Source organism: Notothenia rossii (assembly GCF_949606895.1).
Source record: "Notothenia rossii genome assembly, chromosome: 4".
Lineage (NCBI taxonomy): Eukaryota > Metazoa > Chordata > Actinopteri > Perciformes > Nototheniidae > Notothenia > Notothenia rossii.
The window spans coordinates 62,613,133-62,631,157 of record NC_136902.1 but is presented as its reverse complement, the minus strand read 5'-3'; the positions used below and the strand labels follow the sequence as shown (position 1 = coordinate 62,631,157).

General features: G+C 41.1%; 1 protein-coding gene across 1 annotated transcript in view; it reads right to left on the bottom strand.

The window, feature by feature from the left end:
• Window positions 1–2,843: 2,843 nt before the first annotated feature.
• The window catches only part of LOC307034873 (uncharacterized protein), a 64,028-nt gene continuing 48,846 nt past the window's right edge, over window positions 2,844–18,025 (bottom strand). Inside the window, 1 exon segment of the mRNA XM_079673800.1 lies at window positions 2,844–3,916. Coding sequence (XP_079529926.1) covers window positions 3,798–3,916 — 119 coding nt within the window. The 3' untranslated portion in view covers window positions 2,844–3,797.

Sequence of the window (18,025 nt, the reverse complement as noted above, 5' to 3'; positions counted from 1 at the left end):
AGAGCCCAGTCTGCTCTGATTGGTTAGCTGGCCGGCTCTGTTGTGATTGTTCAAAGAGATGTGTCAGAAATTACCCGCCCCTTAGCCTATCATGTATAATGTGTTGGATCGCGAGCCAGTCAAACATAGTGATGTCATTAAGTTTCAGAAGTAAACAAAAGGAGTCCAATGGAGGCGTTTTAGGCAGGGGGGGACTGTTTGGGAGAGACACTCCCTCTGGAAGGAACTTTGGGATTGTAGTCTTTGCAAACCATTTACATGCACCAGAACATAACACACTATGAAAAGGAAAACCCCAAATAAAATAATAGGGCCCCTTTAAACTGAATATCTTAATTTAAATCATTATTTATAACTAACTTGTGATAAATTAAAGTAATATAATTGGCGTTAGGTATTGCTATTGGAGCCTTCTCGAGAGCCATTCATCCTAAAAACCTTAAAACTGGACACTACACTTTCTCCGGTGCGCAGCAACTAATCTGCAAAGTGTGAAATTGATCAGATAACAAGACAGACAAGTTACAACCTCCTCCAATCAACTAGGGGTCTCTCTCCTTGTTCTCTGCTTGCTGGCTCTTGGAGTTTCAGGTGATGCTGGTCTTTGGCTTGACGAGCCACACCTGGTTGTTTAGAGAAAAAGCTCAACAATATCCGACAGTTCCCCTCACTCTTCATTTAGACACAGCTGCTGTTTGATTTTGTTTGTTTTATGTTGTTCACGTACGTTTAAGATAATTCCGTTGCTAAATAATCCTGCATTGTGAAGAACTACCATCTTTGTTGCAGCGTATGAGCCGGGTTGTAAAAAACTAACTGCTGCGTTCTCGAGCATAGAAAAGAGCTCCATTTAGTTTTAAACATATTCAGCCAACCATGTTTGAAACCTATAAATGATTAGTTATTACTGCTGCCACTGTTTGTGTCCCTGGTAATCCAACAGCACATGTTTTTTTGGGTCCAATGGAGGGAGAAAGTCAGGTTACTTCACCATTTAAATGATCACCATAACATAAGCAACAAGGCAGCCTATGATGTTTTTTTCAGCTTTCAAACACCATGCTTTATATTCAGCCTGTACAATCAATTAATACATATTTTTATTTTTCAACAAAGAAAATCAGACTGACGGCCACCCCACCCCCCTCTGTACCCCCTCTGTACTAAAACGGCATTAAAAGGGAGCCAATTCTTTACCAAGTGAGTGGAAGGACAAATAAACAGCGTGACATAAATTTCCTGCAGCGGTTGCAGCATTCAGTAGTGACTTTTATAGCTTGAAAGTGAGAGGAGAGGCGCTATCAGACTATTGGGCTTTATTACAGTGGGTATAATAGGGCTGGCTGGAGAGTTTTATACGTTTCTGTCTCGCTGAGCGCCATCGCATCTCTCCATTCTCCACCAGTGTGATTGTTGCAGCGGCAGGTTTTCTGTGATAGGCCATTGTGCGCTCTCTCCAAAAAACCCTTCACCTCAGCCGCGATGATGCTGCCTCTTCTTCTCCAGCCTCTGCTGATTTTCAGAGAGACCCGATCTCCCCCCCCTCCCCCAACCCTCTCCCCTTTTCTCCCCGTCTGAATAAAGAGCTCTATCTATCAAAGCCAGGCCAAGACTTAATCTCTCGCCAGCTCTCCGGCCTTCGATCAACTATCTGTGAAAACAGCGGCTTATAGAGCCGAGGCATATGCGAGGGCTGCCGTGATTACATTTTAGATCTACCACAGGAAAAGTTATACAGACACACACGCACAAACACACAGACCTACATTTCTTACTGTACCTCTTAAAGGGCAGTGTTCCCTTTAAATGTAGCTGTTTAGTAGCTCTACTGAACTTATTTTAGATGGTTTAGAAACAATACTATAGATAAAAGAAACAGGAATGCATTTTGTCTCTTTGCTAAAAATTGCTTTTTAAAGTCACTTTGTTTGACATTCAACAGTGTAAGTATTGTATACTTTCTTTTAAATATAAAACAGGCTGTAGATTTATTGCTGGAATATAGTAATCGACGCAAAACTGGATATTATTCAGGATCAGATTGTGATGCAAGACTTGTCCTGGACAAAGTGGGTATTATTTTTGAAGTACTGGACATAATTTCTATCATTTTACCAAGTCAATCCGGGAATAAAGGACAATAAACATGTTTACTAAGACAGATTGTATTTATGAGAGGGTAGGAGTGCTGTTTTATCTGCATAAGAGTCCGGGTCCGGGTGGCCTCCCTGGAGGTTGAAGTCTGATTCAACACCCGGCTCATTGCATCGTAAAAAGTGGAATACGACCTGCATATGGGAGAGTCTCGAGCCCATTCAGCTGTGGCCCATGCCGCGGCTCTGCCGTTGAGGTGGGAGACCAAGAAGGCGATCTTGGCTTCCTCGGAAACAAACGCTTCTGGATTGGGTTTATAATGTAGATCACACTGGACCAGGAACATTGTGCAGTTTCCAGACTCCCCGGAAAACCTCTCTGGTGATGCCAACCGTAACGGAACAAATGCTGAGCAAACCTCGGCCTGGCCAGCTGCAGGATTGACGTGAGGTCGTGCCGTCGGCACATCTGGAGTCTCTAGAAGGGTGAGGATTTGTTGAAGCTGTGTCACCAGCTGATTGACCTGTGCAGTTACGGCAGTCTGAAAACCCTCCTGGCGGTCCGACAAACCTCTTACTCCGTGCCCAATAGCTGTTAGCTGCTCTTGATGCTGGTGAATTAGGCTGCCTTGGGCAAACAATGCAGTCTGGAGCGCTTTTGGGTCGGCTGGGTCCATTTTTGGTCAGTTCGTTCGGTCAGGACCTCGACACAAACTGATGGACCCAAATGCATGACCCAGAGACAAAGTCTTAAATGTAAAAAAATTATCTTTATTTACAAAGATCAGGAAATTCCTTTTAACAGAGTAGGTACTGGAATTAACAAAAAAGCACTCACAAGGAGGAAAAACTATGCACAAGAAAAAGAGAACTCAAGAAAGAAACTTAAGCCTACAAAATGTACAAAACAACAAAACCTGACATGAGTGAAAGCGATCTTTTCATAGCTGAGGCTTGGCACGACCATTCGGGGAAACAAACAAGAAGAACTGACACAGGACAGGGGAGAGACAGGACAATTTAAACATGAGGTGAGTGGGAACAGGTCCAAACAATCAGGGGCGGGGCAGACACTGATGATGGCGGGAAAAACACACAAGGGGAGGAAGAAAACAGGGCCTGAGATGAAAGACAAGAGGTAAGTACAAAATAAAACAGGAAATGGAAAACGAGACATGACAATAAACACAGAGACTGACTAGAGATGAAGGATCTAAATAAACAGATATGACCAGATGTGAAAAAACATGAACATAACAGACATAATACATAAACATAACTAACACATTTGACGAGACACAACACATAATATATATATATATATATATATATATATATATATTTAATAGCAGTACATGTGTATTTAGTTGCAAGAGTGAAAAACAAGACTGTAAAATACAAAACAGGCATTTCTGCCTCACGCATTGTTGTTTTTCAGTTGCATTTAACACTTATTTGAATATATTAAGAGAACTATAATGTTAACACTGTTTCCAAAAATGTCGTAAGTAGTAAGTAATGCAGATGTAAGTAAACTATATACAAGTCAATAAATAAATACAATAAACTAAATAATGCAGAGAATGTTGAAAGTGACAAATTAAATGCAGGAGTCTATAAAAGAATACGATATAAGAACAGAATGTAAACTTGAATAGTGTACAGTGAGATATAATGAAATACTGTTTATTGTAGTGATTACCATTACAATAAATACAAGATGACAACAGATGAATTCTTTAGGTCATGAAGGCACTTAGAGCTCAGGAGTTGAGCAGTCTCCTGTGGAATGAAACTCTCCCTGGTGGTTTTAGTCCGGATGCCTGCAAGACAGCAGCAGACAGAACAGTTTGTGGCTGGGGTGATGGGGGTCTTTGATAATCCTGTTGGCTTTTTGTTAATTTGGTATGAGGCTATTTCATCAATTTTTTATTTTATCCAGCAAATTTAGGCGTAGGTTAATTTTTCCATTGCATGGCCATACATGTTGTATTGACTTTTATGATGGATGTCTTCTAGAAGGGTTATTCTTGGTTCTGCAGGAATGGTTATACCAGTAATGTCATAGAGCACATGCATTGATTAACACCAGTGCCTACACCAGTTATACATTGTGAAAATAACTGGGAGGACTGGGAATATATTCTTTGCTGCATATCAGGGTATATTCTATGAATTATATTATGCTTTGTAATATTATTTCTAGTGTTAAAGGAGAAATACTACCCTCCCCAATGTTTCCTATTCCTCTTCTTCTGAATTACACTCAAGGTATTTTATTTTGTCACACAAACGCCTATCTAGAAGTCGGTTTTACATTTTTATTGTTTCATTTGTTAATTCTGCCAGCACTACAGTACATTTCTGGAGGGGACACTGAAAATGTTATTTATTTTAGTTATTAATTGCTTATTTATGGAATAATTGATTTGTGTGTGTTTGATGGCCTAAAAATAGCTGATTTGAATCTGATTTTGAAATACCGCCATTAGTTCCCCTTTAAATCATGATCAACGGAGGACGTAACCTCTGGGTTTCAAGTCAGTTATTTGGTGTCTTCGGACACTTTGAGGTATCCAGTAGGATTTAAAATTAAGTTCTGTGGCATTGACCGAAGTTTGGCAGCACACCATGGCTCTGTAATCGGGTCGGAGGGCGTTGAAGAGGTTAAACATACAGCCATGCTAAATGCAATACGTAGCTTCAGATTGGTGAGGCAAGCTGTGAAATTGAAAAAGGGCAACTAAGTTAAAAAAGCCTGAAAAGACCTCCGGGGATTATTACCACTTCAATTAACTCGCCTTTAATTATTTCAGGGCAGGTATGAAGGTAAACGCATGTGAACCTCAATATAACTGAGGTGATTTTACACTGGTATTGTGTTGCAGGAGAGGATACCATTGATTCTCTCTGTTTGTTTCCTTATCAGAAGATAGGAAGATTGGCTTGAAAAGAAAGGGAGTAAGAGATACAGTGCAGAGGTATAGAGTTTTAAGCCAGGCAAGGCTCATTGGTTCGCCCCAGTCCCTTCTTCACACTGCAGGCCTGACTGCTGCCCAATATGGTAAGAACTTAATGCCACCAGGGACCCAGCCCATTTGAATGCTCAGACTTCCTTTATCCCAGGCACAAGTGGTGCAGAAAAATTGCTCAGGATTAATTCTGGGGGGCTTGCAAATACACACAGCTGGGATCAGTGCTTACAGCTTTCTCGGAGGTGGCACTCTTTAAAAAATGGGGCTTTTATAAACGGTGGCATGGGCCTTTCCATTGAGGCTTCGCTTTTTGTGGGGCTGAAGGGTGTGCCCGATTTGCTAATGCAGTTTAAAATTGTGTTAGAAGACATAATAGCAGACATGTTCAAAGTGATAAGAGAATTAAGGCTTTTTAGGCACTCCCTAAAACCCAAGTCTCCGTCGAGGTTCCCAAATGTAAAGACTTGTATCGCCTTGTTGGTTTTCGACTGTGCTATGCTAGTCTATATCAACTCCAAATGCACTGCATGGTAGGATTTGGATGGGTAAGTGTAAGATAGGATGGAGTGCAGTTGTAAGGAGGTTTTTCTCTTGCTACTGTACTCGCTTCTGTGTCCATTTACAACAGAGTTGTAGTTAAAGTTAAAGGAGGCAGATCTCCACTGGACATGAGCACAGAATGAGGACAGATCAGAGGGAGAATTCTTCGACTGACCTGAAGAGAGTACAGTATTAATGCCCTATCTTTTATAGCTTTGAGCAACCTCTTGTTTCTACAATCAAGCAATACTTGCATTATTCTGTACAATATCCATTTCTTTGTTTAACCCTTGTCAGTGCAGGACTAGTCACAACACTAAAACAACAAATAACAGGAATGTATACACACATTTGATTAATTAAACTAAGTATTTAGTCGGCAGCTACTATACGGCAATCAGGGGATTCAGGCCCGTCCACACGGAGACGAAAACGAACCGAGGTCGATATCAAAAAAGTCTACCGTCCACACGGAATCGGCACAAGAAACGTGTCCGTCCACACGAGCCCGCTCGACCTGCCGGAGACGCTTTAGTACATATGCCAGGCCTGTACTTCCGCCACAAATACACAATAAGCAGCGAATAAGACCGATGACGATTATTATTATTATTATTATTATTATTATATTATTAATATTGTTGCTGATGGTTGTGGTAGAGGAGCTGTATATTTTTGCACTAAAATCTGTATCATGGTCATTAGCGCCTGGAGCACGAACAAAACCCTGTGATCCGCCATTGTTGTTGGCGAAACGCATCAGCAATGATGCGGGGGTGAGCAGGAGAGGTGGGGAGAGGCGGGGCTATGGCGTCATCGTTTTCAGGGAATTATCGTATAGGGCGTACACACGGTGCCGCAAGCGTTACGTTACCAGACCTTCATACTTTGGGGTGCGTTATCGTTTGAGTGCTCTGTTTCCGCGGCTCCGTTACGGCCTCGTGTGGATGAACCATACGATAAAGAACTATAGCGGATAACAGTCGTTTCGTCTCTGTGTGGACGGGGCCTCAACGTCTTGCCAAATGGCACCTCAGCATTTCCTGCAACACTTTTTGGTTAATGGTTAGTTTCTGGAACCTATTACCTCATTCACACCAACACAACTCCGGTTCAAGCTCCGTGCTAGAGCTTTTCAGGTTCAGAACCGGTTCTTCGGTTTAGCTCTGGCTCTTTTCACACTGCCCAGAGTCAGACTGGTGCTGCGTCATTGCGTCATCGTTTGCGTCATGACGTAACCGTTTGCGTGCCTGCTTCATAAAGCCAAAGCCCGCAGAAACCCCTCACAGCTGACACAGACAACAACAACAATGGCCGATTGTGCTCCAGCTTCCTCTGTACCTCTTCGGAAGACCAGATTCCCAGTAGGTAGCTGGTCTCTTCAGTGGACCACTGCTGTTTGTTACGTTTCTCCATCGTTGTGTACAAACTGGATAAAATGCGGGCTTTTTGTTGTTGTTCAAGAGTTGATCCCGCCCCTGCCCCCGCCTCAACGTAAGCGTGACGTATGTGGTGCTTTTGCTCTGGCTTGTTTTTTTATTTCACTCCATTCACACGCTCAGACGCCACACCTTGTATTTCTCACGCAGAGATTTCTTTCAAGGGTATCACCAATCTGCGCCGCAATCTTGTAAACAAACTAGGCGTGAGACGCGTGTACTCCACTAGCACCCCCCCCCCCCCGTTGACATTCGCGATACAGAGGGCTTCATACTCCACTAGCACCCCCACCACCCCCCCCCCCCGCCGTTAACATTCGCGGTACAGAGGGCTTCATGGGAACTTTGAGGTGAGCCAGAAGTTGTAATACCGAACACCGCTGCCAAAATCTCACTCTAAACTCTGTACAAAAGTTGAGAGCCCTGGAGGTATATGTGATGTTTTGGGGGGTTTGCATACGATTTCATGAAGTTGGGGTAAAAAGTATACATTTGGTATCATTGGGCAAACATTCAAGATTGTATCCACGTTTTTTGCACCCCCTCTTGGCTTGGACAGGAGACCTGGACCAATCATAGGCCAATCATAGGCCAGGTGTTTCAGAGAAATCCCAAAAAAGGAACTCAGATTTATTCGAAATAGAGTCGTACAATATCGATGAAACTTTGGAGACGGAGAGAAAATATGGTCTAGCTAAATAAGAGTCTAGCTTCTGCTCATGGCTTTGGCTAGCGGTATGAGCTAATGTTAGCAACATGGCTAAGTTTTAGTCATTACAACCAAGTGGTAAGCAACATTTTCTCTTAATCTAACTTTATAGGTCTTTCTTAATCCAGATAAGACTTGTGTGTTTTCTGAGCAGAAGCTGTCATCACAAAGGGTTTGAAGGTTTTTTGTTGTCTTTACTGGAAAACAACATAACCTGAGGTACCACTTGAATAACAATATTCTAATGATATGCTAAAAGATTTTTAATGAAACTTCCTTTGCCAGCCTTAAGGGTTTTCAAATTATTTAGTTTGTTCATAGAATCGACACACACAGACACACAGACACACACACACACACACACACACACACACACACACACACACGCATGCACGCACACACACACACACACACACACACACACACACACACACACACACACACACACACACACACACACACACACACACACACACAAACACACAAACACACAAACACACACACAGCCTACAGGGTAACATACTAGCAGCACTGTCGCCCATCTAGTGGAGTGCGCTTTGAGCACCAGTCCACACCACACAGCCAAGCTATCATGAGACTAGTAAGCGTGAATGCACACACATTCACACAAACACACAGTCCAATAAACACGGACAATCATGCTACCCAACCCCCCACAACCCCTAACCCCCTCTCTCTATTACGCACAAACACACACACAGACAAACACACACACAGTGAGAGCAATCAGCATGGGCCTTCTCTTCCCTTAATGCTGATGACACCGTTTCCATTTCTGTGGAGACAGTGCTCTGTAGCTGTGGCGATATGGATTCTTATGGCTGACACACTCCATCGGCCAGCGGCTTGCTTCCAGCTTTGTTTATGTGGGAAACCATATCAAAGTGAATTACTATTGAGAGGTAGCTAAATCAAATATGTGGTGTGCAGAAAGAAGAGAAAAAAACATCAAGTTTGCCATTTCAAAGTCATTTGCCCTTGAATGTTATTCTAAAGCTGTTAATAATGAGTGCTTTTTATGATGTAAGATGCCACAGCGACATCCAGGGCTCGACTCCCCTGAGGTGAAAGATATGGAAGCGGACAGAATCGCTAACCATCAGGGAAAGCATAATTTCACTCAACTCCACCACACCGTATTACTTGTGCACTTGATAAAAGGTCATGTTCAAATAAGCTTTGTATTTGTTGCGCTGACGTCCGCTCAGACAGAAATAAGAGGTAGAAATAGCTGTAGTTCTGTAGAAATAAGCACGGGGACGGTAAGATGTCACCCAGCAGCCATGACAAAATGTAAGCCAGGTAATGAAGTAATATTGCACTCAATATTCAAATCAACAGATGGAAAAGACATCATACAGGCTGTTATCCATAATACAGATAAAAGTGTACCTTGACAAATGTTCTGTTAAAATGACTCGTTGTATTTGTGTTGTTAGAAGGAAATCCATACTTCCCTATGAAGAACACTCTGGGCAGTAAACGATACTAACGTAAACAGTTAGTTTAGTAGTTTAGTATACCCTTTTTGCACAAAAAGATACTGTATGCAGATTATGGGGAGTTCTTTAACAAGGGAAAACTTACTTTAAATAGGCGATACACCTCTTTCCAATTGCCATAGACGAGTATGCCTTTACTTGGTCAAGGTGATCGATGCACGGAAAAAAGTGAAGCGTTGAAGGTTAGTTGTAGCCAATAATATTAAGTTCGAAAAAACCTAAGCTACAGCAGCATCCTAATCAGCCGACAGACCGTTACCTGCTATTCCCCGCCAGCTCCACCGCAGACAGCCCGGTTCATTTCAATACACACTACAGCCTCAAGTGCAATTGGCAGATTAAATAGGAACTGCTGGTTGTTTCCTATGTTTCCTACTCCGCCACTTTCTTCTTACTTGATTTCAAACACTGGGGCCATTTCTCAATGTCGAGTATACCTGCTGCAGACCCACTACTTCAAGTATACTACGTCATCGAGTGGCGCCGAATGCTGGGCATTTAACATGCATTTAAACAGTCCTTCGGCGCCACTCGATGACGTAGTATACTTGAAATAGTGGCTCTGCAGCAGGTTTACTCGACATTGAAAAACGGCCTGGGTGTTTCTCAATGTCGAGGAAGGATCCTCCAGAGCCACTATTTCAAGGATGCTACGTCATCGAGTCCAGCCCAAGGACTGTTCCAATGTCCAGGATCCTTGGAATTCTACCGAGGCCGGCATCCTTCGTTGCGGGAAATTTTGAGGATGCACATGTGTATCCTCCGCGGTGTTAAAATCCCCACAATGCTTTGCGCACGGACCAATTTCCAAATCTTTGGCGGAAATCACGCTCCATTTAAGGCGGGGCCTCGCATATGACGCACACCTGTTAGCCTGTTCCACCATTCTTCGTTTTCCGAGGCTAGTAAGGATTCTTGCCTCACTTCTGAAGCTATAGGAAGCGTCCTCAACATTGAGAAACACCCACAGACTCACACCTCCTTTCTCCTCTGAAGAAAGAGGATGCCATTAGCTCATGATACACAATCCTCTCCAACTGGCGGGAAATTACTGTCAGCGGGGCAGCCCGCCGCACCACAAGCCGCAAAACAATGGATGGGCTACGACCAAATTAAAGCCCCATAAATCACAAGGTGTTTAACTACGCCACGCGTGTGGCACCTCGCCTCGTCGCAAAGGAAAGGGGGAAAAGATGGAGGGAGATGGAATGCAGATGGAGGGGTGTCACAGTGTGAGGAGGTTTTGGGAGGGGGGGCTAATGACGGATTCATATGCATGCTTCAGTAGAGAAGAAGGAGGGGGAGGAAATACTTTTCTGCTTCCTAATGGCAGCAAGGATTATAGTTTAGCACCATTCTCCAGGTACAAGCATTTTATCCAGGTGAGACAAAGATAACTGCTGCTTCACCTTCACACAAAGAAACCAGAGGTATGGACATTGTCGCTGTCTGAAAGTTGATTCCTCTTCATATTTCTAAATGGAGTCTACATTTGGTGTGTTTATGTTATCGTTTCAAGAGATGGTTGTTTTTAAAAATAGAAAATATGTGTTACTAAATCTGCTGCTGCTGTCAGACTCTGAGAAGTGGAGGTTCCCACAGGGATAAACACACCACAAGACAACAGTGTCTGTGTTTTTAAAATGACCTTTATGACACAAAACTGCTTTTTTTTTTTCGTGAAACACTACCATTTGAAAACTATAGCTGTCATCATTCTGGTGGGGTCGGCCTCGCTGGAGATTCCTACAAGTGAAAGAGAGAGTGAGTCAACGCTGGCTTAACTTTTATCAAACCCCCAATTGCCTACAATAACAATACAAATCCTGTTATAAACTAGTCCTTTAGAAATGTATATCCATAATACATTACATTGTTAATATTGTGTTTTTGCTGTTAATTTCAAGGGGCCTTCTAAAAATAAAGGCAGTGAAATGCTGTGAAAGTGGAGGCTAAATGCACTGTAGATGTAGTAAATACTTGAACATTAAAAAAAATCATGCTTAGTGTTGAGGGTTTACATGGTGTGATGAGTTGAACACAGTTTAATTTGTTCTGTATTAGAATATGTATTGTTATTGAAGACCAGTAAAATTGTCTAGCACTTTCTTATCAAATCATTGTGCCATCGCACTTAGAAAGTTCTAACTTTCACTTCTTAAAATTTGACACTTGATTCTGAATTTAACTGATCTTTCATTGCACTTATTTATGTCATTGGGTTTTTCAGAGTAAAGTGCCGCAGGTATCCTCTGCTGTGTCACGTACAACAGGTTAAATCTAGATATTTCTAACTTTGATTGCCTTAACGCTTTAAATTGTGTAAATTGATGAGGAAAAAAGCTACGAATTTCAAGGAAATAAATTACCATAGGGACCAGTAACCAATCCAATCTGAATGTTCAGTGCTACGTGCCGACAAACAAACACTGCAGCAACTAAACTGTGACGAATCAGTAAGAGACGGGGCAAAGCCGATGGCACCAAAAGAAGCTCTGATGGCCTCTGAGAGTGTATTGTAACTGCCGTGGTCACAGTCATTTCCAATTAAAGTGAAATTGTCTATGAACTCTTTCCAGCCACTCTCTTTTTCCGGTGAAATAATTGAGCTTGAAGTCGAGGTGCTGCGGACATCAGACACAACATTTTGATAGGAAGGACAGGGAATTTTTCTGCATCATTTTTCAAGGACACTGTGCTGCGTTCTCGAAAATACTCGTGGATTTTCAATCAGTGCTAACAGCAGTATTTGGTGACTGGCTCTCAGGAAAAGAGCTCACACAATGATATTTGACTTAGGGTTCAAAAGGCCGCAGAGTCATTCAGACTTCGGCTTTCTTTTTCCCCCTCATCTTGACTGAATGAACCATTTTGGACAGAATGGACCTCTTTGTGCGATACGCTCTAACAAAAAGCAGCAAAATGACTTCTCATTACTTAAAAGATATTTGGAGCAGTCTCTTCAATTACACAAGGCCTGACAATTGGTTGGACCTGGAAATCATTTTCACTGAAAACGACAGATGGACAATTTTCAACTCTTAAATCTACAGGAAAGAATCAGCCATTTCAGTGTGTGGAGGAAGAGGAGCAGCTTAGTGCAGGTGAGGTGATGAAGGAAAAACCACCAGAGTCCAACTCAAGTGGATTTATTCCATCATTTTTCGTGATTTAGATTGATGTAGTGATGTTTTAAATAACACGTTTGCTTTTTTAAAGAGGCCCTATTGTGCTATTTGGGGTTTCTTTCCTGTATTGGGTTTAAGTTTTTGGTGCATGTCAATGGTCTGCAAAGGCTAAAATCCCTGTGTTCCTTCCAGAGGGAGTTTCTCTCCCACACACTCCCCCCTGCCTGAAACGCCTCCATTAGAATCCTTAACATAGCCGTAACATACAGTAGTGACATCACTATGTAACACTTGTGCTTCTATTGGCTAGCACTCCAAAACATTGTACATGATTGGCTAATGGAATGGACATGTCAAAGTGGTTGACGAATTGTAATAGAGTCGGCCAGCTAACCAATCAGAGCAGAATGGGCTCTGGTTTCAGACAGAGGATGAAAAGAGGTGCTGCAGCACAGGCAGTCTGAGAGCTTTTTGAACATTAAAGCATGGAGACATGTCACAGCACAGGCACTAGTATACAAATATGAAACTGAAAAAAAGCTACATTTGTCCTATTTAACTTGTGGATTGAGACTTTGGAATTTTGAAAGAAGAAATAACACTTTATTTTCTGTTGGCTCGGATTTGATTTACTTTATTAGGTTACTGATACAAATGTTTTACAGGTAACTAGTAATACAGAAAACAGAAAGCCTTTTTTACAGTAACCCAACCCTGCACTTTATTTTTCTTAAAATTGAATTAATTACTCAATTCAAAAGTCATACCTTATTCTGCTACAATTTGAGATCCTATATATGATTATTTAAGATCAATACTTCTCTATAATGAGCCGCTTTGTTGCCATACTGTCAGTATACATTTGAGAATTTACCGTTATCCTGTTATTGTCATGTGTGGGTTAGTTAGCCCCACAACATATGAGCAAAGGTCATGAGCAAATCCAAAAGTTTAAAATTGGGTGAGCTTTGAATACACTGGGAATATCTGGTGGGATTTAACACGTGAGGACAAGTGTTATTCCTTATTTTCAACAAACCCTAAAGATCCTAAAGCCTTCAATGTGTTAGTTTGTTTCCACCCAACAATCTTTCTTAAATTGTGTTTTACTGCTAAGAACTTTATGCTTTTAAAAATAAAAATGAAAGCTTGACATGGTAAGATCCATGAAATGTTAGGGACTATGTTCAGCTGCGTATTAATCATAGCCTGTATAAAAGGTATTAACACAGCGATAGGACAAATAATCAGGCTAGTACTTGTCAGGAGGATACATGTATTGGTGGTTTTGGTGTTTCGTGGAATTTGTTTACATATGGAATAATTGAAAATACTTCAAGCTTTATCATTAGAAGGAAAAATGTCATATTGGATCCACTCCAAAAGGCAGAGAAAGGACCCAGGCTCTGTCCTCTGGTCCCACATACGTCAGCCTGTAACTGCTAAATCAATGCAGCTTATTGTCACACAATGGACAGCATCAGGTGAATCCACCACAGTCTCTCTGTTTCAGGGAATAATGAGCTGAAACACATGCAGGGAACAGATGCTGCAGCACCACTGTCATCACATGTTACTTTTCTTTGCATTTCTTGACCTACTCCATGTTTGTTCCTCAATGACATGCTGCACAGTCAGTATGCACAGTGCATTCTCCTCCATCAGCATGGAGAGACGTGGTCAGTGTGTGAGCTGCCTGCTGTATGCTTGCAGCTCCATCTAGTGTTACACACTCACAACTCACACACCAGGCCAGTTGTAACACTGGCTTGCAGTCAGCTTACAGTAGCACAATTCATGCTTCTCATTGATCAGTTCTTCTGTCATTTCTCCATATCATTGGTCATTGGAAGCAATAGGAATTACAAATCTGACAACAAGGCTTTTTGGGTTTAGAAAGCCTTGTTGCAATTCATATTGTTAAAGCATACACATTTGACTTTTTTGTCCATGTTGTGTTTATTTTGTGTGAGTGATGGCCTGTAGTTATCCTGAATGTGCTACTGAACAGAGGACTTTTGTTATACTACATTAACACTAACCTTCACGCCTACAGTACACATCATGTTGTGCTTGTATAAGAGAAAAGATAGAAAGTAAATACAATTTAAAAAAGGGGATTTGATCAAAATGAAAAAGTGTGAATACAGTTTTCTGTTATATGTATGAGTGTAGTTATATGTGAAAAATGACAATAGCTATAAAAAAGACAGGTTTGTACTTGAGTCACATATTATATAAACAAGCATTTCACCCAAAAATATCACATCACTATTTGTATTGTTTATACGTTTTTATTAAATACCATATCTATCATTTAAGCAATTACAACATGGCTTCTGTTTACCTTTGGCAAGCATTATTAAAGAATGTAACCATTCCTGAAAATATAATGTATTTTTTGTGGGTGTGTATTAGTATGTGGGAAGTATGTAAATTCATCCTTCTTTGTTTACATATATTTTGTTGTTAAAGCCAATATATTTGTATCTGTCATAAGATAAGTCAAGTTACTGATAATGGTTTGGGTTTTTTACTTTTTCTTTTAAAATGTTTTTACCATATACAGTACAAAATAGCTCCCTTTTAGCAATAAAAATGGTTTGATTAGCTAAATAAACATATTTTCTGGGATATTAAAAGCCGGCATTATGTGAAAATGCAACGACCCGAGTGGAACCTGCTCCTCTTAAGCATGCATTAAAGCCGTGAATGATTATTCGCAAATAACGCCAATGTTACATTATTCTTTACTGCATCATGAGTAGTTTTCATTAATAAGAGTCACAGTATGACATAAAGAGTTACATTGATTTTTATTTTATTTATTTTTTTAACAGGTGAAGAGCATAAGTCATTCAAATAAATGACATTAAAACAGAGAAATCACCTTTTGTCTGTGCTGGGCTCTGAAATGTGCTGAAGCTTATTATTATGGTGCCGCCACATGCTGTCTGTGTGAGCGGTGGAGAGCAGATCTACACCTCTCACATCCCCCCCCCTCCCCCCTCCCCCCTCTCTCCCAGCTTCACCTCCCTCTCCCAGTCTGGGCTTGCCTGCCGCCACCACCGCTGCTGCCGCCACTGCTCCGAGAGGGAATTTACATTTTAATAGGCAGAGCTGCTCACCGTCTCCGAATGAGGGTATGTGTTCAGGCGAACAGCAGGAAACGCACCCAGCTGCACAAGTTTTCAATGAACCCTCCAGACAATTCCTGGGCCAGGGAAAATTATATGTTTAGCCACTGGGCCTCCCATTCCTTTTCCCTTTCTTTGGTTAATTTTTCCTGTTTTTAATTCAGCAGGTGAACCAATATGTTCATAAAATAGTGTGTGTGAGCTTAACTGTATGTTTTAAACTAAAATGGAGCATGTGAGCTTATGCTTTTTTAAACTGTAGTATGTGCTCATGTGTTTCATTGTTGGTGTGTAGACTGCCTGAATATATTAATGAAAGGCAGGTTTTCCTGAAAATCTTTTTTGATACTAAATATCTTGGTTTCTTCTTTTCTAATGTGACATTGATCTGTTGTCTTACATAATACACTTCTGTAAAACACATCTTATTTATATTTTCTTGGATTTATATTGCATTTGATATTAATCCAAAGGTAACAGAAAGTAGTCAAATTAAATTACTTTTATATTTTGATACTCAGATTACATTACTGGTTTCATTTCATGAAGTAACTATATGTTACACTGACAAAACTGAAACGTTGACTTTAATTAAATGTATTATGTCACATAACTGTATTAGGTTAGTTGAAAGCAATAATATTAAGTTGTAACTAATATTTGTTATTTAAACTTAATCATCTTGCTTTCTACTAACCTAATACAAATGTGTGTAATCTGTTGACAAAAAATTGAAACGTTGACTTAATTAAATGTATATGTCAACAAATTACACATATTGTATTAGGTTAGTTGAAAGCAATAATATTAAGTTTAAATAAAGAATAGGTTCAACTTAATATATTGCTTTCAACTAACCTAATACAATAATGTGACATACATTTAATTAAAGTCAACCTTTCAGTTTTTCAGTGTAACAGATTACATTGTGTAAAGTAACCCTGTGCATATTTTACAAAACAAAGCAGATCTGTGAGATGAGATTGGAGAAGGTGCCCCCTCAGATCAGAGGCGATGAGGGGGGAGGCTGCAGAGGATGCAGTGGCAGTGGATAGAAACGGGGAATCTGGCGGCAGAGGGATGGCCGCTGCGATCACAGAGCATGACGGTTCCATCACAGCTGTCATTAGGCACCAAACAAAAGGCACATCAAGAGCAGGACGGAGAGGAAGAGGCGGGGGGGGGAACGTCACTCCTGCTCTGTCGCGAGGCCTCTTGATGAAGTGTCGGGCCCCGCAGCACGGGGAAGGAGGTCAGGAGGAGTGCAGTCATGTCCATGTTGTTCTCTCTTTTAGACAAACCTACACTATGTTACATGCGGGTTCTTTGGGGATTTTAGGGCTTTGAAAACTGTGACATCGAATTGAGCTGTGAACCCAAACGAAACAGTTAACAATGACACTGTGAACAGTCATGTAGATTTAGAAAAAAGGCACAATAGGACTGTTAATCACAATGAGAAAGAACTAATAGGCAAAATGTGAGAACATTTTCAGATTTGTGAATTTAAAGATGCAATAATCAAGATTTTTATAAAAACAGTTGCACTGCTGTGAGCCTTTTAGCCAATTTCAGCTCATTGTTTTGGTTCTAAGGCCCATTTCATCCGTGCACTCATTTAAAATGTAGCTATTTTTAGTGAAACACCTTTGAGAGCCATACTGTACACTATGCTCAGCAGAAACTAGCAGAATGGCAGACATTATTGGTGGTGTTACAAGCAGCTAATTACAGGTGTGTGTGTGTGGGGGGGGGGCTGTTATGATGTGTGAGTGACATGGAGAAGGGAGTTTATGCACGGACATTCGGCTTTTGTAGAGAAAGCTGTCATTAATTTAGACAATGACATTCAATGATATTTTGTAATTTATTGTCAAACATTGAATAGACCCTCCAGAAAAACGCGATTCTGCGATCGCAGAATTGACCGCATAATCAGCAAAATGGCGCAGATTTTTAAAAGGCCGCATTTTTATCAAAAGGCCACATAATCCCCGCATTTTTCCACACAAAGTTGAGAAAAAAAAAAGTTAACTCGTCTTGACGTGACGTCATCAGCTCGCGCATCACAGAATGTAAACAACACTGTATAGAGTGAACGTGTGGAGCTCACACGATAGAGAAAACACCAAGATGAAAAAATCTAATCCATCTCATTTACCGACGAACATTTCTCCTAAAGACCGGGCAAAAAGTGGGGGGAAACTATTCTGCAACCCGTGCAACTGTTTGTTGGAGCATAAGAGAAAATCGACCTGACGACCCACTTCGATTCATTCAAACATTCGAAAATGCTTTCTGCTGCTGCGGACAAGAAAGCCAAACAACTCACCTTCACCGAGGCATCAACCTCCAAAACCCTTTCGAGGGCTACAAGAAACGAAGTGAGTAGCCTACAAGATTGAAGCTGGACAGATAACGAACGAGTAAATGAAAACTGAATGAGGCGGAGAAGTGTGTGTGTGTGTGTGGGGGGGGGTG